The sequence below is a fragment of the Thamnophis sirtalis genome, unplaced genomic scaffold (genome assembly GCF_051295495.1).
Source record: "Thamnophis sirtalis isolate CommonGarterSnake01/CBP01778 unplaced genomic scaffold, rThaSir2_p1.2 scaffold_1, whole genome shotgun sequence".
Lineage (NCBI taxonomy): Eukaryota > Metazoa > Chordata > Lepidosauria > Squamata > Natricidae > Thamnophis > Thamnophis sirtalis.
In genome coordinates this window covers 125669680-125694196 of record NW_028261381.1, presented here as the reverse complement: position 1 = coordinate 125694196, position 24517 = coordinate 125669680, and the positions used below count along the sequence as shown (strand labels likewise).

Here is a 24517-nt window from a genome sequence, read left to right as displayed (position 1 = left end):
TATATTTTATTAAAGCAACTTTAAAATTGAGATTATAGACATTCTTCCAGGAGTATGTTGGAAGACATTTTAATTCAGGAAGAATTTTATTCCTGTGCTGCCTTTTGACATTCCTTTCAATTATTAACATGACTTGTAAGTAAAGAAATTAGAAGAAGCTAATAATTGACAGGCACCTTGAACTGATTAAACTGCATCCTTCTCAAAGAATAGCTAACAAGACAATTCCTTTAAAGATACAGAGTTTTCCTAAACACACAAGTGAGGTGCCTAAAATCAGCCCATAACCATACATCAAGGGAAAGATCTGTGCATTCAGAAAGTTAGATAAGGACATCTGCTCACTAGGGCTACATATCCATCAAAACAAATGCTTTAAAGAGCACATTCAAACATTTCACAAAAGATCGCCTTTCCTATAAATATTACCAACCTCTGCACCCTAAATTGTAGCTACCTCAAGTAGCTCTATGCTCTCAGATAAAATAGCTTTCTTTTTAAGGAGTTGCCCAGTGTATTTCTTTAATTGAATGTTCTTCAATGTTCATTCAATGTCCAGAATGTGCTTCTAACAAATAATCACCTAACAGTTTTTTTCTATAAAATTGGAATATGTAAGAAACAAATAAAAGGAATATATAATCATTGTCTCTCACACACAATCAAGCAGATAATCTTTGAAAGGAGATTTGAGAGGAAGAAACAATGCCAATCTGTGATCCTTTTTTAATAATAATAATAATAATAATAATAATAATAATAATAATAATAATAATAATAATAATAATAACTACTAGTAATCAATGCCAAATCCGGCGAAACAACTGGCCGCTGTGATACAATTGTATAATAATAATAATAATAATAATAATAATAATAATAATAATAATAACAACAACGACCTTTCCAGACAGATGCTTAAGGTAAATTTGTTAAGGTAACAAATAAACAAATATGCTTAAGGTGGCAAATAACAATGAAGAAGATCTTCTGAAATATGTTGAAATAAGTATCAATGATAAATTGTATAATATTTAATAGGAAGTAATAAGAGCAACCATGTAGAAAATTAAGAGTAGTATATCAATTACATTCTACTCAGGGACAAAACTAAATTTAACTTGCCAGATCAAAAGCTGGCTTCAAGAGAAGGAAATCTGCCAACTGAAGCAAATTGACAAAAGTGGGGTTAAGTGAGTTTTTCCAAATCTGAAAAACACCCTTTAAAACACGCCTTCCTTGGTTCATTAAGATATTAGAGCAAATGGTGGGAATATCAAGTTGGAAAAACAGTTCTTTAGCCAGCCTGGTCTTAATACTTCAGACTCTTAATGATCATAATTACCAGTTTGTGAATATGGGTAGGGAATGAATTGGGCGCCCATGCAATTCTTGGAATGTTCTGGTTTTTATTTTGAGTCAGGTTAAAGTCAAAATGAATACCTCTAATAGAAAAACTTGCTCCATGTAGCACTCGCCCATTAAAAAATATAATTCTGCAGTCTCAAAGGTATTAGGAAGATATTTTTCAATGCCACCTAGCAGCAACAAAGCCTCATTAAAACTGGAAAGAGCGTCCTGTAAAAAAAAGGTAACATATAGTTAAGTGATAGAGCCACCAGCCAAATGGCATTGTCCAGAGCTGTTCCATTAATATTTTTTTTTGCTAGGATGTAAGACAGCAAAAAGCTGCATATGACAAAGAGAGATAGCAAACATCATTAACAGGGTTCCCCAAAGAGGTTAGTATCAATCTCAAAGTGTTGATGGGACTAAGTATCCATGGTGTTGATAGATGGCTGAGCTTCAACGGAGGTCAGTAAACATCTAGGTTTTATAGGTGGTCAATAAATGATGGTCAGTTCAGATCCATTAATCTTTGGGGTTCCTTAGAGCTCCATGCAAGTCCCTAGTCCTGAAAGTAACAGGGCTAGCAGCGAGTAACCCAGAGTTGGATGGTCAGCCACCAGCAAGAGTCGCCTTGAATGATCTCTATCAGCTGGCGTCATTTACCCATTTGCTTTGTGTTATGTGCATGTGTGCTTTCCACTCTCCCTCTTGTCTCTCTTCTCCCCTCTCCTGGGAAGGATACATGTACATATAATATACATTATTATATAATATATAATATTCCTGTTCGCCTCCCATACTGAGCAAATTCCCAATCTCCTCATTATCCAATCAAGTATCAGTTGTTGATGCTCATTCATACTTAGGCATTCACTTGATACCATGGATTTGCTTAATGAGCAACACAAAAAATGTCATAAAATCAGTTCCATTCAGGGGGTGCCTCGACTTACAACAATAACAACTTACACTGGAAATTTGGATCCAATTATGCCCATTAAGTTGAGGACTGTCTATAACTCAAGTTAGTAATGTGAAATTTTAATTTCACTTGAGAGACCTTTTTGTAAAACTAGAAAACAATTACTATAGAATGCTCACAAGTAGATTGAACATTTAGATATAAGTTGTCTATTGTATGTACATTTTACCCTCCCTCGTGCTCTGTTATAGGAAAAACTATGGCAAAGGGCTTTTGTATTAATTTTCCCAGTCAGAATGTTCCAGTTCCCATACAACTTAGTGAGCTATCTGTAGAACACAAGGGAAGCATAAAAATTTTATAGTTGAAAAAAATGTTCCTAATTACATTTTAGACTTTAGGAATACTTCTTTGAAAAAAAAGTGAATGTTGACACAGAACATTTCTGATTGCCTAATTTGCACAGTTCAAAGAAAGTATGGATTGGAAGAAGGTGGAGCTTAACAGTGAGAAGACGGACTTTCAGGCTACTCCTGAAGCTCCTTCTATTCCAAAGCATTTGGACGGTCCCTTTTTGGACCCAAGCTGTCTCGGAGAGACAGTGAAAGGTAGGGGGAGACCCAGTGGTCCCAGAGACGTTCGCAAAGTCTCTGGGGACCTAGAAAAAACTTCCTTTGCCAGTGACTTCCGGATTAGCAATAAGGCTAACTGAAACTGCAGACAGCTCTAAAGAAAGTCAAAAGTGTTTCCAGCTGGTAAGATTATTTTATTATTCAGAGAAAAACAGACCGCCTAAAAATTCAAGCTAATTTAAATTAAAGAACAGAAGAATCTAGCGGCGATTTTGATCTTTTTACTGGTTTTTGGGTGGTGGTTATCCTACCTTTTAAATGTTTTAAATGTTATTCACATGGACAAAGGATAGATTACTCCAACATCTCCTCTGATCTTCTGCAAGCGGGCTGTAAACCAATTCACTATAATTTGGTTGTTTACAACTTGACACTTTTATTGCTTGGCTGTATTGGCTTAAGATCTGATAAGATTGCACAGCTTTCAGCCTGCTTTTATTTGCAAATACTTCAGAGTTCTTAAGAAAAAATACTAACTGCGTACAAACATGGCGTCTAGTCAAGCGTCTATTCAAATGATTTTTTCAGCACTACAGAAATTGTCTGACACACAAGATAGAATTCAGAGAAAAATTGGATTATTTGGTGTTTTTGGCAACAAAGTATGAGGAAAAAACTAAGAATGTTTTTCAAATACAAAATAAGAATTTCGGAGATAAAGAGCCTGATATTCGTGAAAATTGGTTTACTTCTGAAAGAGGAAAGAAGGGAATGTTTGAAGAGGAAACAAGCGGACTGAAAGTTTACTTCAAAAGATGGGGCGTGAGAGGAATGGGAAGCATCAAAGAACTCACAGTTTATGAAATACCATCTGCAAAACATTTGATACCACCACTGAGAATTAAAGACAAATTGATAAAGGAAATAAAGAGGGGGCGGCAACATTATATGAAAGGCATTACAGACAAAAAAGTGCAAAGATTTCTTCGTATGAACTTGGTCATAAAGATGTTTGGAGAACTGGACCCACAAAAGGCAGCAGATATAAGACTGTTCTGTTACTGGAGAGACACAGGTTGATAGATGGAAGAGTATAACTTAAAATTAGCTAAACTTAGTTAAATTCATTTGCAATAGGTATAGATGAATAAAAATTGATAATGATAGTAATGTATATAATGTTGAGTTGATATTATAAGTAACAATTGGATATGAGAAGGGAAGCCTAGAAATATATTTGGACTATATATAAAGATTATTAATAACAATAATAATTATTATAAAAATAAAATAAAACTATATACAGTTAAATCTTAACTAATAGGGGGGAAATGCTATGATATAGGATATAATTAAATAAAGAAAGGAGAATGATAATAAATTATATACATGGAGGATGAAATTTTTGGTATTAAATATTATGGATGTTTAGCTAAAACAGGATATAAGGACTTAATGTTAATGGAGGATTTTATAAATAAGTAAATGAAATGCCAGCATGTGGTTATGGATTAAATGTTTGGTATAGTTAAGGATGAAGGATGTTTAAATTACTGTAGTCAACTAAAAGTGGAGGTATGATGATGTTAATATAGTAAACATTTGAGTTAAGACATTTGAATTAATATGAATTAATGGAAGAGATGCACAAAAACTTCTTGTAACCAGCTGATATACTTTTTTATAACATATACTTGTTGTGTTTTTTGTGTGTGTGTGTGTGTGTTTTTTAATTGTTGTGTATATCAAATAGATAAATGCATATACAATAGAGAGATACAAAGTGTGTCTGTGGGGGGAAATATAGTTAGGATAGACTAGTAAAGGTAAGGGAATAAGAAATGATACTAAATTATATCTGGGTTGGCGGAAGTACCATCTCAAGGAAACATAAACTGAAATTTAAAATAGAAACACCAACAATAGTAGAAAAAGAAAGGGAAAAAGGGGGAGAGAATGAAAGGAAGATGGGGGAAAGAAGAAAGAGGTAAGGAGAGGAGGATGGAAAGGAGAGAAAGAGGAGGAGAGAGGGTAGAAAGGGGAAGAGGAAGAGTAGGAGTAGGAGAAAGGTACGGGAAGAAGGAAGGGGAAGGAGAGGAGGAAGGAGGAATGTAGAGAAGGGAGAAAGGAAAGGGAAAGGAAAAGAAGATGGAAGGAAGAGAAAAGGAAGGAAAGAGGGTAGGAAGGGAAAAAGGAAGAGCAGGAGTGAAGGAGAGGCAAGGGAAGAAGGAAGGGGAAGGAGAGGAAGAAGGAAGAAAGTAGAGAAGGGAGAGAGGGTGAAAAGAAAGAGGTAAGGAGAGGAGGATGGAAAGGAGAGAAAGAGGAGGAGAGAGGGTAGGAAGGGGATGAGGAAGAGCAGGAGTAGGAGAAAGGTACAGGAAGAAGGAAGGGAAAGGAGGGCAGGAAGGAAGAAAGTAGAGAAGGGAGGAAGGGAGAAAAGAAAGGGAAAATAAGGTAGTGTTATAACAGGAGGAAGGGATGATAAACAAAGCAACCCAAACCGTATATTATAACCTATTAAATGAAATAATAAATGTATAAGAATGCTAAATGCTAAAACACCTATAACCAAATGACATGCTATATGTGATGATGGTTTTTTTTCTGTTTTGTTTTTTGTTGTTTTTTGTTTTGTTTTGTTTTTCACTGTTGTGGGTATGTGTTGTTTATGTAACAAAAAAATAAAATAATTTTTTTTAAAAAGAAAGTATGGACTGAATTTTGTCCAAGCTGAATACTGGAGTTGGCAAGTTCTAAATCCAAGCTCAAGTTCAAGTTATGCCATTTAATGGGACTCAGAAAATATGCTTGGCATTGTGACACTTGCCCAGTGGAAGAGTTTGGTCCCAAATGATTATTATGGTTTTGATCTATTGACCTCTGATAAGATTCTGAAGACCTGACTGCTGTTTGGGCATTGGGCTAAAGTGCTAAATGAGCCCATCTATAAAGGAAGCAGGGTAGTATATTGGTTGCTGCCTTCGGCTATTTCAATCTGTGTTGTGGGTTTGCAAGTTTGTTTTTCATTTATTTTTACATTTTCCATACTTACTTTGAGTTAGGCAGCCATGAAAGCTGAAGAAATAAATAAAAATATGTACCAGGAAATGAAAGAGAAAGGTTTATTTCCCCTTTCCTGTGACTTCTCACATAGCCAAAGGTGAAATACCACCATGGCTGCAGCAGAAAAGAAGAGGAATAGGAAACCAGCAGAAGGCGATTTAAAGGGGAATTTTTTCTTTTGATTGGATAGAGTTTGTACACACATCCTTGACTATACAGGAACAGAGCAGGGAGGAAGGGACAGGTTCCTTACTTATGTTCCAATAGAGATGATAGGCTCAATTTTTAAACTATATAAATGAAACAAACAAAAACATACCTGCTCAACAAAAGGGATGACAGCTTAATTAATAAAGCACTCTGTGTTAGCCCCCAAAACAGAAAAATAAAATATTTGGAAATAGAGAATTAGAACTGCAGACGGAAGCAAACATTAATCAAATCTCATTTTAACAAACAGTATTTCTACAAACTCATTCTTTAGGGGTTTGCCTTTTTAAAAGATTTAACAAAAACTCAGGAACATGACTATTTTCTTAACCTTGAATTTTTTGGCTTTCATCTGGATTTTTCCAAGTAGACAATATATAGCAGGCTCAGGTTGGTTTCTCGTAGCTGCAATGGCACACTCAATAGCCTTGTTATAGTTTTGACAAAATGACTGTACAAGTGCTTCTTGAACAAGTGAACATCCAAGAGATCCTGTAGGAGATTTAAATAATAATAAATGTAATAGTAATAGACCAAGTTATTATTACTACAGACCTTGGTATATAGATATCTCAAAAAATTATAATCAGTTAAGTGGATTTACTATGTCATGGCTGGCTGAGGAATTCTGGGAATCGAAATACACAAGTCTTAAAGATGCCAGATCTGGAGACTCCTATACTATACAAAAACAAAAACAAAGAAAAAACCATGCTTAATTTAACCAAAATTGCACAGTACTTTGAAAGAGCTATACCTTTGTCCATTTCTGCCACTTGGTGTATACAGAAACTTGCAAGTTTAAAATGCTTCATTTGTAGTAAATACTGCCCCCTGTAATAAAATATTTCAACAAATTTCTCACTATATTAGTGACTGTAATATATATAGAAATAAGAAAACATTTTAGTATTTCCAAAATTCATTTAAATCACCTTTAAGATAAGAAATACTTTATTAACTATAATTACAAAAAAAAAACCAAAAGCATTCACCTTTTTCCTGAGTCAGACATTAAATGACACATCAAAAATAGTTCATTTATACTTAAAGTATATTTTTTTTCATTTTTTCAGAAGTGGCATATCAATTTAATAAATATATAATTGATTCTATTGATTCTAATAATAGATCAAATTTAATTTGTTTTTAGCTTACAAAGAAATTAATTTACACAAATTAATTTTTGTCAAAAAATTCATATACCCTAAGAACTATTCAACTATACAATTATTATAGTCTGTTGTACAGAGTTTTAGACTCCATTTCTAAGAGATGCTTCATGAAATATAAATGCAGCTCTTCTCTACAATTCTTTAAAGAAGCTGGGATCACTACCAGCTCCAAACAGCAGTTACATAATCCCAACAAATGTTATGGCTGCTTTAAAGAACTGCAGAACGGGCACTGCTTTAATGCTCCTATCTGCTCCAAAACTTCTCATCTAAAAAACACTTAATTTAAATAGCATTCTTGGTTCATTATTAATATTTCTATGGCATATAATTATTGAGCACTTTTCTAAGGAGATAATAACTTTTTGAAGACCTACAATCTACTCATTGGTCTTGTAATGTTTGAGCTTCAATCAGGAAACCGCATAAAGAAAAGAAAGATGTGTTCTTATACTCCAAATGAAAAAAAATCTTGAACTTAAGACTTAATACACAGTACAATTATATGGACATTTAAAAGTGAGAAAACAAAATTAAGCAAGATGCCCAAAAGAAGGCACTTTTGCTGCTGATAATATCACAATAAACGCTTACCTTGTTAAGATTAAATAGGGTAAGTTGGGATGGAGATGAATGGCTCGATTTATGTCTTTAACTGAATTCTTTAAATCATGAACCTGTTTTTTTGTTTTAAAAAAAAATACATTTTTATTTCTCAGTCATGGATGCTGTTAGGACATTAACTGCATTCTGTTTAAAACAAATGTTTCTTTTCTTTTTCAATGTTTAGGATCAAACTAGATCACACACACACACCTTTTCTTTAGTGCTTTCCAGTCAGTCTTGACTCCTGCAATTGCCTAAACCAGTCCCTGCAGGGTTTTTTGGCAATGTTGTGAAAGTTATTAGCCATTGCCTCCTTCCTAGGGCTGAGAGAGAATGGCTCACCCAAGATCACTCAGCTGGTTTCATGCCTAAAGCGGGACTAGATTTCACACTCCCCCTTTCTAATCTAATATCTTCATAACTACATTAAACTGGCTTTCTTCAGTTTAGATGAAATTTTAAAATCCCTCTTCCCTAAAACTATGACTATTCAGTTTCCCATTCTCCCTTAGTATGTAGTTGATTATACCACTGATCTGATACTGCAGTACATACAGTATGTAATCCACCACAATGTATTTTCAACAGAAGAGATTAGTAAAACAGATTATGACAAAACCTGGATTACTATGAAGGTGACACAATATTTGAATAATGGTGTCCAGAGGAGAAAAGAAAAGGTAGAAGATCTAGTTTGGATAAGGGCCCACTTTGTAGAACAAGTTCCTCAGTAAGGGATGGAGAAAATATTGGCTTTGATTATTTGCAGATACTTCATCAGCATCATTGCCTAATGACAAAACTGCCCTTCCCCTCCCACTCTAGGAAATCGTTTTCTCCAATTACTATTCCTTCTTAATTTTATTTTTGTTTGAACATAATATGTTCATATCAATCTTTTTGTCAATGGTCTAGGAAATCTTTAGTCAAATTATAAGTTCAATGTAACCAGGAGGTAGCAATAAAGTTTGGAAAATGAGGAAACTACTGCAAACTCATAGGGGTTTGGCACGAGAAGCAAGAAAATAACTTGGCTGCTAGGATTCTAGTCCCCAAGTTGCAATTAGACAAAGACCAAACAGAGAAAGCAAACTAGGAGAAATTCTTAAAGATATAATGGAATATAATTGTTGAAGAATATTTGGACTCTAATACAAATTGAAAGCAGCTATCTTTTTATGAGAAAACTGAAGGCCTGTTCCATTTTAGTTATAAAATTTTAAAACTAGATGGGTTCATAAACAATTCAGAAAGACAAAAACCCTGAATCAAACATCTTTCCCTATTCCATGGTAAACAAGCAGACAAATGGCTGTTTTGGAATAAATATTTATAATTCTTAAAATATGTAAAATAGATACCTTTTGGTAAGCTTGCGCTCTGCACAAATAAGGTCTAATATCTAATGGATCAACCCGGATGGCTTCAGTGAACCGTACAATAGCATCAAAATACAGATCCGAATGCAACATCATAATCAATCCAATGTTTATATAAGGTGTTGTAAAATTCCTAATATGACAAAATTGTATAAATATTACATTTTGCAGCAAGTCATTTCATAGAATTTACTGTTTTAAGCACAGATATGTAAGTTTTACCAAACGTTTTTCTGTCACAATGCTACCTCCTTTCATTTTCACTCTTAAGAACAAGAAATTTCAATTTCAATTTTAATGGATTTGTATGCCGCCCAATCCCGAAGGACTCCGGGTGGCTTACATAAAAACAGTTTAAGAAATATTAAAAGAATTTAAAATACCAGACAAAGCAAATTAAAAAAGACACAACATGCACTCGATCTTAATGGGGCTGAAGCTCAATCAAAGATCAGCAGTCCCAGGCCTGCCAGAACAGCCAGATCTTAACAGACTTTCGGAAGGCCGAGAGAGTGGGGAGGGTCCGGATCTCAGGGGGTAGATCATTCCGTAGGACCGGGGCAGCTACAGAGAAGGCTCTCCCCTGAGGAGCCGCCAGACGACATTGTGTAGTCGACAGCACCCGGAGAAGGCCCACCCTGTGAGATCTTATTGGGCGCTTGGAGGTATGTTGCAGGAGGTAGTCACGGAGATATCCAGGTCCTAGGCCATTTAGGGCTTTAAAGGTGATAATCAGCACCTTGAAGCGTGTTTGGAGACCAATAGGGAGCCAGTGCAGCTCACGGAGGATAGGTGTAACATGGGTGTATCTAGGTACACCCAGTATCGCTCGCGCGGCTGCATTCTGGACCAATTGTAGTCTCCAAACACTTTTCAAGGGCAGCCCCATGTAGAGAGCATTACAGTAGTCGAGTCTTGAGGTGCCGAGGGTATGAGTGACCATTTGGAGTGCCTCCCGGTCCAGATAGGGCCGCACCAGGCGAACCTGGGCAAAAGCTCCCCTGGTCACAGCAGGTGAAAAAAAATCATGTCTGCTATTTTGTAGAAAAATAAGTTTATAGTCAAATGAGTTTTATTGGAGAATGAATAACACCATTTGCAGTAGAAAATGGCAGAAATTCCTGTTGTATTAAGAGTGCTTTAATGGTAGACATGTACCTGATAAAATAGAAAAGAATACTAGGCTCATTTTATGAGGTTATCATAACAATATTTCTGTAATTTCAGGATTTATAAATAATACTATATTCGAGAGTGCTACCTCGTTGTGCACTTCTAGATTTGTAGAAAAAAAACTAACGTTTCTGACGGCTGTTTGTGAAAGATATTCAGTGCCTTAAATTATTGTGGCATGTGTTGTTTTTGCAACTGGTTTATATGACTAAATCTTACATTAAAGAGTGAGTAATTAAGAAAAGAGAGCAAGCCAGTAAAAAATACCTGTCCAAAGCAATTGCATTTTCAAAATCACAGATAGCCAGGGGCCACTGTCTCAATTCTGCATACAAGATCCCACGATGAAGGTAAGCACAAATATTGTCATATTTGTGATTGAGAAGGACTGGAAGAGAAAAAGAATATCCTAAATTTTCACCTGTTAAATGTGCCTTTAAATCCAGCTTTAATAAATTCTCTTTTAATAAATTAATCAGAAGGAAGCAATTCTTTTCTGGGATCAATTGAAGAAGGCATCATTAAGACAATGTTACATCGTATATGTGATATCACTATATAAATGTTATTTGCATTGCACAAATAACACAAATACTGCCAATTGCATCACAATGTTGTAATGTAAAGGAAGTAAAGCATAGTAGAATTTGATCTGTTGCATGAAAGATCTACTGCATTAAGGTCTGGTAAACTGAAGTTTCACTTGTATGTTTTAATAATATTCTTCAAGTTAATTTGCTCTTCATCTCCCCAAGATGGCTGCTGTGTGATAAGAGCCTTTTTCCTCTCTTGCCGATGATCTGCTATTTTTACTGCCAAAACTGGTTCTCTGGCAATGCTGCTTCCTAGATTGAAGGTGAGCACTTAGGAATGACCCAAAATGGTATTGGTATTGGTATTGGTATTTTATTATTTGTATGCCGCCCTTCTCCGGGAGGACTCAGGGCGACGAACAATTCAAAGGGGAAAAAAGGGGGAACATAAAAGACAAAATACAAATAATAAAAGTCGACAACAATCGCACAACCATACATGTCGAGAGGGGAGGGAACTCATCACCCCCAGGCCTGCCAGCAAAGCCAGGTTTTGACGGCTTTTCGGAAGGCCTGGAGAGAGGTGAGGGTCCGAATCCCTGCGGGGAGTTCATTCCAGAGGGCCGGAGCTGCCACAGAGAAGGCCCTCCCCCTGGTAATAGCCAGGTGGCATTGGCTTGTAGATGGCACCCGGAGGAGGCCAACCCTGTGAGATCTAATGGGTCTGTGGGAGGTAATTGGCAGCAGGCGGTCTCTCAAGTACCCAGATCCGATACCATGAAGGGCTTTATAAGTTACGACTAGCACCTTGAAGCGTATCCGGAGACTGATCGGTAACCAGTGCAGCTCGCGGAGGATAGGTGTAATGTGGGTGTACCGAGGTGCACCCACGATCGCTCACGCGGCTGCGTTCTGGACGAGTTGAAGTCTCCGAATACTCTTCAAATGATTTTTGGATAGTGGTGAACCTACCTGGATGTATTGTGAATGTATTGTTTCACTGTGCTTTTGTCTTGACCAGCAGATTGAATGCTGATTTATTTCAACCCCTACTGGATTCTAGCTATTCTTTTATTCCCCCTTTGATTTATGTTGTTGTTTTATTCCCTGTAAAGAAACATGTGTTTTTGGATGATGAAGTGCTTTCATTTGACTTACATTAATATTGGACTTTACAGGTTTTTTTTTTACATTTTTTGTATTTGCAAAACATTTGCAGAGTTTTTTAATTTTTCTTTTAATCTTAGATTTAAATATCCAGAAAATACCTTTCCTGTTTCCTCCTATTCAGTGCTCTTTGTTCTCTGATCAGGTTGCTCAGACCAACAATGTATCAGATTATAGACAAGTAATAGTTACTGAAATTTGAGAAAAGACTTTCTGGTAACATGCAACTTTTAGTTGAAAGTTTTCTAAATAGTTTGATGAGGTGATAATGGCTGTGAAAAATATGCAAAGGCCTGTAGTTTTAGATGTTACACAAGAGGACTCTGATGTGAGAGTTTCAGACCAAAGAAATATGGACCCCACAGATGGAAAACTAACTCAGCCAATCACATATGTCTCCTGGAAGCTAAAGCCTATATTCTTTCACAATACTAGTAACTTGATTGAAGGGAGAAATGACCAATTGTTTTTGCCCGGGGGACTAAGGGAGATTGGAGAATGGACTTATTACACTTAACTGGAAATCACTCTGGACTTTGTTCAGAAGATAGACCTCCTGTGGAGACTGAATTTATTATATTTAATTAGTCAAAATTTGCTAAGATATCTCATTAAGTAACAAACAATATTTGATCCAGAATGAATTACTCTTAATTTTTGGGATGATTTGGGATAGATAAGACGCTACAGCAAATTTTCTATAAGTTGATTACAATAACAATTGGTTAACAGGGGGGGGGGTTTGAAATTTTAACTTTGTCTTTTTTATTATTATTGTTCTTCCTGTTAACTGTTTTCTCATTAATATAATATATAGATGACAAGTCAATAATTTGCAAATAGATTTATTGGTTTAGATATTGGAGGGGCTCTTTCGCAAGGGGTGCAAACCAATATTAGTAATGTATTAATCACTATTCAATTGGGGAGGATAATGTATATATATATATAACTAAGGTATGTAGGAAGCACACCACAACAGCAATGGAGGATTTTAACTACCCTGATATCAACTGGGAAACAAACTCTGCATCAAGTGGAAGATCCAACAGGTTCCTAACGAACCTAGCAAACAACTTTGTTTCCCCAAAAGTAGAGAAGGAAACAAGGGGATCGGCCATATTAGACTTAATTATCACTAAGAGAGAGGAAATGATAGAAAGTGTTGAAGCCACAGGAATCCTGGGGGCAAGTGACCATACAATATTAGAATTCAACATTATACAAACACAAGTATTAGAACAAAGTCAAACTAGAGTCTTGGATTTTAAGAGAGCTAATTTCAATAAACTTAGAGAGAGCATGGGAAGAATTCCATGGATGAGAATCCTCAAGGGGAAAACAACTCAAGAAGCTTGGGAAATTTTGAAAAATGAGATTACAAAAGCTCAGTCTACAGTCCAACCTATCAAAAACAGCACCACAAAAATCAGATTAGGAACACAAATTGAAATAGGGAAGAAAATGGCAAGTGAACACCTTTCTACCCTAGACAAGTTCAAATCACCAGGACCGGACAGATTACACCCCAGGGTTCTGAAGGAACTGGCAGATGAGATCTCAGAACCACTGAACTATATCTTTCAGAGATCCTGGAGCACCAGGGAACTGCCAGAGGACTGGAAAAGAGCTGATGTGGTCCCCATCTTCAAAAAAGGAAAAAAATAGATCCAGGAAACTATAGACCTAGCCTGACCTCAATACCAGGAAAGATTCTGGAAAAGATAATCAAGAAACGAATTAGCGAACACCTACAAGAAAACAAAGTAATAGCCAAAAGGCAACATGGGTTTGTCAAAAACAGATCATGCCAGACTAATCTTATTGCATTCTTTGACAAAGTGACAAAATTAGTACATCAGCAGAATGCCGTCGATATTGTTTACTTGGACTTCAGTAAGGCATTTGATAAGGTAGACCATAACCTACTACTAGATAAAGTAGAAGAATGTGGGTTGGACAGATGGATTTGTAACTGGCTGACCAAACACACTCAATGTGTAGTCCTCAATGGAACTGCATCTACATGGAGGGAAGTGTGCAGTGGTGTACCCCAAGGCTCTGTTTTAGGCCCAGTACTCTTCAACATCTTCATCAATGATTTGGATGAGGGAATAAATGGGGAACTCATCAAATTTGCAGATGACACCAAGCTGGCAGGAATAGCCAACACTCCAGAAGACAGGCTTAAGATACAGAAGGATCTTGACAAACTTGAACATTGGCACCATCTAATAAAATGAAATTCAATGGTGAAAAGAATAAGGTTCTATATTTAGGCAAGAAAAACAAAATGCAAAGGTACAGTATAGGTGGTACCTTGCTCAATAGTAGTAACTGTGAGAGGGATCTTGGAGTCCTAGTGGACAACCATTTAAATATGAGCCAGCAGTGTGCAGCCGCCGCCAAAAAAGCCAACACAGTTCTAGGCTACATAAAAAGAGGGACAGAATCAAGATCACGTGAATACCACTTTATAATGCCTTGGTAAGGCCACACTTGGAATACTGCATTCAGTTTTGGTCACCATGATGTAGAAAAGATGTGGAGACTCTAGAAAGAGTGCAGAGAAGAGCAACAAAGATGATTAGGGGCCTGGACACTAAAACATATGAAGAACGGCTGCGGAACTGGGTATGCCTAGTTTAATGAAAAGAAGGTCTAGGGGAGTCATGATAGCAGTGTTCCAATATCTCAGGGGTTGCCACATAGAAGAGGGAGTCAAACTATTCTCCAAGGCACCTGAGGGTAGAACAAGAAGCAATGGGTGGAAACTAATCAAGGAGAGAAGCAACTTAGAACTGAGGAGAAATTTCCTGACAATTAGAACAATTAATCAGTAGAATAGCTTGCCTCCAGAAGTTGTGAATGCCCCAACACTGGAAGTCTTTAAGAAAATGTTGGATAGCCATCTGTCTGAAACAGTATAGGGTTTCCTGCCTAGGCAGGGAGTTGGACTAGAAGACCTCCAAGGTCCTTTCCAACTCTGCTATTGTATTGTATTGTATATGTTGGTTTTTTTTAAAAAAAAATCTTTATTGTTTTGTGTTTTTCATTTTTTTTAACTTTTGTATTTTAACTTCCCTTTGAATAAAATAAAATAGATTTAAAAAGTTAATTTGCTCTTCATTGATTTGATAGAGTTTCAAATTTTTATAACCTTAAATTTGAAGAGTGGGGGGGAGGATGAGGGGAGGGAGGGAGAGACTGGCCCAAGTCATGCAGCTGGCTTTGTCTTAGGCTGGACTGGAACTCACCAAATTGGCCGTCATGTCAACTGTTAAAATATCACTTTAACTGGCTCTCATATAAAAAATGTATACCAATTCAGTATATATTTCAGACAAACTGCATAGAAAATGATACATGTTAGTATTCCTTTCTTCTAAATAAATAATATATGGAATCTTGTGGAGAAACAGACAACTATTACGAATAATTAGATAGACAAGATATAGATAATTAGCAGTTCTGTAATTTCACTTCAAAATTGTATATAAAAGCAAAAATATACTTTTCAAAATGCACACAATATTTTTCTCACAATTATAGAAAACAAATTCATTGCAACAATTTTTTTTTCATAAATGCAATTCATAGTTTCATGAAAATTAAAGTAATAATACCAGAAACACTTAAGTCCTGCAGAGACTGTTTCGGATCAATTTTCCTCAAAATGCAACCTCTGTAATAGAATGCAATCCAGTTACGGGGATTCAAATGAATTGCAGCAGCTAAATCTTCAGCTGCATTTTTATACTGTTCTTGCTTAATGTATATTCTTCCTCTGTAGGTTCTGGAAAGAAAGTTGCATCATTATTTCCAAGTCATTATACTTAAAACTTTAAAAAGACAGCAGAATTATAACAAGTATCTGATCTGACAAAACAACTATGCATTTCTGTAAGAATTAATTTTTTAAATAAAAATATAAATTATATTGTTTATATATTTAAATATTTATATGTATTTATATTTTAATTAAATATAATTTTAATATGTTTTTATTTGTTATATGTATTTGTTAAATTCATTTGCCACCGATGTCATCTTGGGGTTACTCTACACAGCTTACAACAATAAAAAGGAAGAAATGAAAACAGTGTAAGTAGAACAGGAGTAAAATAATAGGACAGTAAAATAAACAATGAAAAATAGCATGAGAATAGCTCAATATTATAACAAAAAGATGGATGTGTGGAAAGCAGAGAGCAATGAGGATAGGTGTCGTTTGCTATCAATGCAGCAACCAGTGTGGAATTTCCCCATCTAGTCCCCGGGCTACCTGGCACAGCCAGGTCTTCAGCTCCTGCAGAAGGATAGAAAGGTGGGGAAGTTCTTTCCTTGGAAGGTAAGATATAATCTAATGAGCTAGAAAGAACATTCCCTGAAGCCTCTGGAGGGCCTCCGGGGAGGGGGGAGGCTCTTTTTGCCCTCCCCAGGCTCCTATAAAGCCTCTGGAGCATGGGCAAGGTGAAAAATGTCTTTAAAAAAGGATGGACTCAGGTGGCCAGCACACGCATGCAAGCTGGCCAGCTGACAGGGCAGCACCTCACGTGCCCTCACAAATGGCCCTGCGTGCCACCTGTGCCACGCGTGCCATAGGTTCGCTATCACTGGGCTAGAACCATGCCTGTACCATATTCTCATTTGGGAACTGTTACCTTATTTCAAATATTTCAGCAAATGCATTGTTTCTGAAATGGTAAATTTTCTTAGCAAATTATTTAGTAGTGCCATGCTTATGGGTTGCTGAATTAAGATTCAACTGTTTTCAGGCTTCCATCTTGGTAAGAATACCTTCATTTTCCTTACATCAAAGATTTATGAAGGAGTTAGATTATTTTCCCCTCAATTAGGACTATTCTCAACCACTTCTTTTAATGATCAAGAGGAATATTCAATAGATCTTCTTAAGCGTTCATTTTGTGGGTAACACAGCTCCTTCTCCATTGAATAAAGTAGTACAGGACAAGGTTAATTTATTTTGGGAGTCAAAATAGATGAAAACTTCAGAGGATTGAAATTGAATCTTAGATGATTGAGAAGCATTCTCTGAACTTTGTTATCTCATTTACTTATTTATTTTTCATTAAGGGAGAGTGCAAGCTTATTGTTGGTAATCCAACAACTTCACTGAAGTCCACAATCCTACTATGTTTTGAGGTTTTTATATATGTTTATAGCTTAAAAATAACTAAATGTATCTGCCACAAGACAAACTTCATCTTTGTTTTATATCATTTATACAGGATATACTGTAAGCCCTTCACTAACCTGCTAGTCTAATAAAAATGTCTTTAAACCTAGTTTACAGGTCCTTAAGCTTGCAGAGATGAAGGGGAGAGAGTAATTGTGGATGCTTACAAATAATGAAATAGGACATTATATATTAGATATCTGTGGTTTAGTTTAGAAATCAACTACAAACATTTCAAATAAAATATAATTTGTGCTTACCTTGCCTCTGCATGTTTTGGATCTTTTTTAATCACCATTGTAAAATCATGCATAGCTATACTCCAATTTGATTTGTTAAAATAATATATTCCATGTTTCATACGTGCATCAATTCTTTGGGGATCATAGTAAAGGCACTACATTGATTTTAGAAATACATACAACACTTGATAAAGTTTACCTTATTTTAATATTTATCAGAATTCTAAACAATGCAAATAACAGTCATTTTAAAAGGTAATAAATCATTGCTTTTCATGGATTAGCTTCTAGGTTTTTGATTTGTTTTCTGCCTGAAATAGCAGAGGCGTTGATGTTGTTCATATTTTCTTGCCAGTAAATTCCTTTGTGTATTGGGACTTTTTACTTCTGAACATAAACATATAAAATTGCATTATAACAATATTGCAATGCTGACATTTACAGTGCTTTTGAATAATTTGTTCAAAATATAACAAGTTTGGATAAGCTCCAGCCTCAGCAGACATCTGTGCAATTGCCTGCAGGTGCTAAACTACCCCTTGTGGTCTCCAGCAGGTGATGGCAGCCTATTGCTCATTTGATTGTTCAGCAGCTGAGGAGCGCTATTGCAAGGAGGAAACTCCAAAACCAATTGATCAAGGAATTACTTGGGAGAACAGGGTCTCTCTGCTGAGTTCCTGAAAGTTACTGGAAGAAAAGTGGAAGCTACAGTGCTTCCCTCACCATCAGAAGTACCCTCAGCTAGCTTTTCACTATCTCACCAGGGGAGAATCTGGAAGGACATCATTGGATTGATTTCCAAGCTGTTATCCCTGAGGACGTGGACAAGGCCATGGGAGCTGTAAGTGCCTCCACATGTGTACTGGACCCGTGCCCCTCCTGGCTGGTCGCTAACAGCAGGGAGGTGACACGGGGCTGGATCCAGGCGGTTGTTACCACCTCCCTTCGGGAGGGGTTCTTTCCCCCCGCTCTAAAGGCGGTGATGGTGAAACCCCTTCTGAATAAGCCATCTTTGGATCCAGCCGTCTTAAACAACTATCGTCCAGTCTCCAACCTCTCCTTCGTGGGGAAGGTTGTTGAGAAAGTGGTAGCCTTTCAGCTCCGGCGGTCCTTGGAGGAAACCGATTATCTAGATCCCTTCCAGTCGGGATTTAGGCCTGGCTACAGCACGGAAACCGCTTTGGTCGCATTGATTGATGATCTCTGGAGAGCCAGGGATGGAGGTTATGCCTCCGTCCTAGTGCTCCTTGACCTCTTAGTGGCCTTCGATACCATCGACCATGGTATCCTTCTGCGACGACTGCGGGAGGTGGGGGTGGGAGGCACCGTCCTACGGTGGTTCTCCTCTTACCTCTCGGACAGGTCGCAGTCGGTGTTGGTCGGAGGGCAGAGATCGACCCCTAGGCCCCTGAATTATGGGGTGCCGCAGGGTTCGGTCCTGTCCCCCCTCCTGTTTAATATCTACATGAAGCCGCTGGGTGAGATCATTCGACGGCACGGGATAAAATACCATCAGTATGCAGACGATACGCAGCTGTATCTGTCCGCCCCGTGCCAACTCAGTGAAGTGGTTGACATGATGTGCCAGTGCCTCGAGGCTGTTAGGGACTGGATGGGGCTTAACAAGCTTATACTCAATCCAGATAAGACCGAGTGGCTGGTGTGTTTCCCTCCTACTAATTGGCCAAGTGTTCCATCTCTCAGGCTGGGGGGTCAAACAGTACGCCCCTCAGACAGGGTTCGCAACTTGGGAGTCTTCCTGGACCCACAGCTGACTTTTGAACACCACTTGTCGGCTGTGACCAGGGGGGCATTTGCCCAGGTTCGCCTGGTGCACCAGTCGCATCCCTACCTGAACTGGGAGGCCCTCACAACAGTCACTCGCGCCCTTGTGACCTCTAGACTGGACTACTGCAACATGCTCTACATGGGGCAGCCCTTGAAGAGTATTCGGAGACTTCAGCTTGTCCAGAATGCAGCCACGCGAGCGATTGTGGGTGTACCTCGGTTCACCCACATAACACCTATCCTCCGCGAGCTGCACTGGCTGCCTATTGGTCTCCGGATACGCTTCAAGGCACTAGTCGTCACTTATAAAGCCCTTCATGGTATTGGATCTGGGTACTTGAGAGACCGCCTGCTGCCAATTACCTCCACTAGACCGATTAGATCCCACAGATTAGGCCTCCTCCGAATTCCATCCGCCGGCCAGTGTCGACTGGCGACTACTCGGAGGAGAGCCTTCTCTGTGGCTGCTCCGACCCTCTGGAATGAACTCCCCATGGAGATTAGAACCCTCACCACCCTCCAGGCCTTCCGCAAGGCCCTTAAAACCTGGCTGTTCTGACAGGCCTGGGGCTAAAGAGCTGTTGCCCCTGTCTCAAATGGTATGACTGTTGTATGTTTTAAATTATGCATTGCTATGCTTTGGGTTTTTTTTTATCTTTTTGTCTGTATTCCCCTTCCCTGGTTGAGTTGTGAGCCGCCCTGAGTCCCCTTCGGGGGGAAAGGGCAGCATATAAATGTAATAAACTGAACTGAACTGAACTGATATAGGAATAGGAACCCAGCCATCTAAAGCAGGTTTGCTGATATGAAGGAAACTTCACTGTTTCCTCTTTTATGGCAGGAAAACTGATAAAAGTAGATGGAGGCCTAGATTTTACTCAGTTGTGGATTAATGGCTTCATCTGCCTATGCAGCTCCTCCCCCAATCTATATGGCCGAACCTCTACAGGGTAGAGCTGAGGAATTTGCCCAGTTTCTGTTGGATAAAATCGCTCGGATTCGGACGGACGTGGACTCCACTTGGACGGTACCAGCCGAGGTGCCGGGGGAAGGTCCTGATCGGATTTTATGGAGCGAGTTTCAACTTGTCACTCCTGAGGAAGTGGACAAGGCCATGGGAGCGGGGAGCGCCTCTACCTGTTTACTGGATCCGTGTCCCTCCTGGCTGGTTTCGGCCAGCAGGGAGGTGATGCATGGCTGGCTCCAGGGGATTATTAACACCTCTCTTCAGGAGGGATCCTTCCCGCACCCCCTAAAAGATGCAGTGGTGAGACCCCTCCTCAAGAAACCTTCCCTGGATCCAGCCATTTTGAACAACTATCACCCAGTCTCCAACCTCCCATTCGTGGGGAAGGTTGTTGAGAAGGTGGTGGCCTTTCAACTCCGACGGACCTTGGATGAAACAGATTATCTGGATCCCTTTCAGTCGGGTTTCAGGTCTGGTTACGGCACCAAAACTGCTTTGGTCGCGCTGACCGATGATCTCTGGCGGGCCAGGGATAGAGGTCATTCCTCTATCCTAGTGCTTCTTGACCTCTCAGCGGCCTTCGATACCATCGACCATGGTATCCTTCTGCGACAGTTACGGGAGGTGGGAGTGGGAGGCACCGTCCTAAGGTGGTTCTCCTCCTACCTCTCGGACAGGTTGCAGTCGATGTTGGTTGGGGGACAGAGATCGACCCCTAAGCCCCTCAAATATGGGGTGCCGCAGGGTTCGGTCCTGTCACCCCTCCTGTTCAATATCTACATGAAGCCGCTGGGTGACATCATAAGCCGGCACAGGATTAAATATCATCAATATGTGGACGATACACAATTGTATCTGTCTGCTCCGTGCCAACTCAGTGAAGCAGTTGAAGTGATGTGCCAGTGCCTGGAGGCTGTCAGGGTCTGGATGGGAGCGAATAAGCTTGCACTTAATCCAGACAAGACCAAGTGGCTATTGATGCTGCCTCCCAAGGATGGTCCGGACATTCCACCTCTTAGCCTCGGGGGTGAAATTATTCACCCCTCGGAGAGGGCTCGCAATCTGGGTGTCCTCCTGGATACACAGCTGACGTTAGAACACCATTTGTCGGCTGTGACCATGGGGGCCTTTTCCCAGGTTCGCCTGGTGCACCAGTTGAGGCCCTATCTGGACCGGGAGGCACTTCGAATGGTCACCCATGCCCTCGTCACCTCAAGACTGGATTACTGTAACGCACTCTACATGGGGCTGCCCTTGAAGAGTGTCCGAAGACTACAGCTGGTCCAGAATGCAGCCGCGCAAGCGATAATGGGTACCGAGGTACACTCATGTTACACCTATCCTCCGCGAGCTGCACTGGCTTCCCATTGGTCTCCGGACCCGCTTCAAGGTGCTAGTCGTTACTTTTAAAGCCCTACATGGTATTGGACCTGGCTACCTGAGAGACTGCCTCCTGCCATTTACCTCCCAATGACCAATAAGATCATACAGGTTGGGCCTCCTCTGGGTGCCGTCGACCGGACAATGCCGGCTGGCGGCTCCCCGAGGGAGGGCTTTCTATGTAGCTGCATTGGCCTTGGGGAACGAGCTACCTGCAGAGATCCGGACCCTCACCACTCTCCCGGCCTTCCGTAAAGCGACCAAGACCTGGCTCTTCCGGCAGGCCTGGGGCTGTTGATTAATTTCCAGCCCCACTTGATGGAATGGATGTTGTATTGATTTTAATTTTGTATTTTTAAATATTTTAAGTACTTTTACTTGTGAGCCGCCCAGAGTCCCTAGGGAGTGGGCAGCATACAAATCCTATTAAAGTTTAAAGTTTATACATACACTTAAGTACAGCCTCTTTGAGTTTTATGGTTTTACTTATCAGAACATAGTAAAAATATTCTGGTCCTTAGCAGTTCTTAAAAGGAGGTATGAAGAACAACAATACATGGTTTCTCCATTTTGGCTTACTTTTTGTAAAAGAAATGAAGACATTGTTTAATATATATCATGTGTTGTTTATCTGAGGTGACATTTACCAACTTTTAAGAACAGCTAAAGACGAGATGATTTTTACTATGTTCTGATACATAAAACCATATAAGTCAAAGTGGGTGCACTTATTTTTTTACATGACTATACATGGATGGAGCCCTTGGGTTTAATATATATCAGGGTTCATGTTGACACCACCCCCCAAAAGATTGATAAAACTATTGTTGTTGCTGTTGTTTTTTGTAACATTATGAGAGTAGTATTTATTATTTTCATATAATCAATGCTTGGGGATTAAGGAACATCTGAAACTAACTAACTATCCATTTGTTTTATTCATTTATTAAAATTTTAAAACTTGCAGACATAGACAGGTTGAAGATTATCCAACTTTGGCTTTGGTTAGAAACATAGAAAGCCGATGGCGGAAAAAGACCCAGTGGTCCACCGAGTTGGCCCTTTGAATTTTTTGTTTGTTTTTGTATTCTTTTTAATTTATTTATTTGTTATTTTTAATTATTTTTATTTTATTACTATTTTAATTTTATAATTATTTATTTTCTTTAAACAACAGACCATCATGTTTTCATACAAACTACATTAAAATTAACCTGGGTTTCAGAGGTATTATAACCACTGTTGAAATTTTTTAAAAAATATTGCTCTTTTAATTAATTCTTTTGGTTTATAGATTTAGTCAAACAATTCTTTAAGAGCTGGTCAATATATAATGCAATTAAAAATAATAATGCATACCTTTGAATAATCTTCCATTGCCAGTAATAACTCACCCTCTTCTTCATGGACTTCACCTCTCTTGAAATATACTTCAGGATCTGTGGGTCTGTATCTCAGTGCCAAACTAAAATTATACTTTGTCAAGTGATTATTTCCCTGTTTTCTATATATCTCAGCTCTCGACAAATAAGCATCTACAGGTTCAAAATAAGAGAAAAATATCTTAAATATTAGTGGAATTTAATACCATTCATGTGCACTTTTTAAAAATAATTTCAGTTTAATGTAATTAACCTTAAATTTTCACAGGAAATTGGATGATTTATTTATTAGATTTTTAACCCTACCTTTATTACCTTGTAAGTAGCTCAAGGCAGTGAACATACCTAATACTTCTTCCTCCTCCTATTTCCCCCACCACAACAATCCTGTGAGGTGTGTTGGGCTGAGAGTGGGTGAGGGGCCATTAACAGTCACTGATGTTAGGGGTCAACTTGGCTTTGTTCGTTCTGCCAAATGTATAGACCTAGATAATACAATAGTACAATAATACAATAATACAATAGCAGAGTTGAAAGGGACCTTGAAGGTCTTCTTGTCCAACCCCCTGCCTAGGCAGGAAACCCTATACCGTTTCAGATAGATGGCTATCCAACGTCTTCTACAGTGTTGGGGCTTTCACAACTTCTGGAGGCAAACTGTTCCACTGATTGATTGTTCTAACTGTCAGGAAATTTCTCCTCATATCATATCTATCTATCTATCTATCTATCTATCTATCTATCCATCCATCTATCTATCTATCTATCTATCTTTAGATGCAGCCCAAGACAATTCTTCATTCAGTGCAGCCAAGGCAAGTGTGTGCATCTTCAGGCTGGTGTTTTTGGTTTAAAGAGGGTCAGAGCTTTCGTCCTTCTATAAATCTTGGTGGGGGTGTGTGGAGTGCTGTCGTTTCAGTAAGTGGATTGATTGGCTGTATCATGATTGGTAGATTGGTGCTGATTGGTACTGGCTGTGTGTCCATTGTTGTTTTGTGTTGTAACGGGCTAGGTGGGGCTCGTTTGTTTACCAGGGCTGGTTTCCATATGTCTGGCAGGCAGGAGGCATTGTCACGTTTATTCATGTTGTAGGGGGTGTTTCTCTATTTCGATAGCCTCCATAATTATTCTCTTGTTCAGGTGTTCAGTTTTGGAGATTAACCTGATTCCTTCAAAATTAATTTCATGTCCTGTAGCTTTAAGATGCTGGAAAAGGAAGGTGTTTTTTTTCTTACTGTGTTCTTGTGTTCTGCGATGCGTGCATTTATTCTCCTGTTTGTTTGTCCTATGTATGTTGCAGGGCAGATTTTGCATGGTATTTTTTTTTTTATCAAAATACGTTTATTTCCATTTCCATTTCATTTCATACAATCACATATATACTGTGCATGACTGGGGCATATAACAT

At 38.6% G+C, this 24517-nt stretch overlaps 1 protein-coding gene across 2 annotated transcripts in view; it reads right to left on the bottom strand.

Moving 5' to 3' along the window:
- The window catches only part of LOC106539229 (uncharacterized), an 86969-nt gene that overhangs the window by 19443 nt on the left and 43009 nt on the right, over positions 1 to 24517 (bottom strand). Inside the window, exons 15-23 of one of the 2 annotated variants that reach the window (XM_087723814.1) lie at positions 23087 to 23262; positions 17611 to 17747; positions 15777 to 15946; positions 10718 to 10838; positions 9260 to 9410; positions 7887 to 7969; positions 6875 to 6951; positions 6449 to 6609; positions 1444 to 1578 (exon numbers count right to left, since the gene is read on the bottom strand). In XM_087723814.1, coding sequence (XP_087579940.1) covers positions 1444 to 1578; positions 6449 to 6609; positions 6875 to 6951; positions 7887 to 7969; positions 9260 to 9410; positions 10718 to 10838; positions 15777 to 15946; positions 17611 to 17747; positions 23087 to 23262 — 1211 coding nt within the window. The remainder of the gene's footprint in view (positions 1 to 1443; positions 1579 to 6448; positions 6610 to 6874; positions 6952 to 7886; positions 7970 to 9259; positions 9411 to 10717; positions 10839 to 15776; positions 15947 to 17610; positions 17748 to 23086; positions 23263 to 24517) is intronic. The other variant, XM_087723817.1, reaches the window with a different exon arrangement.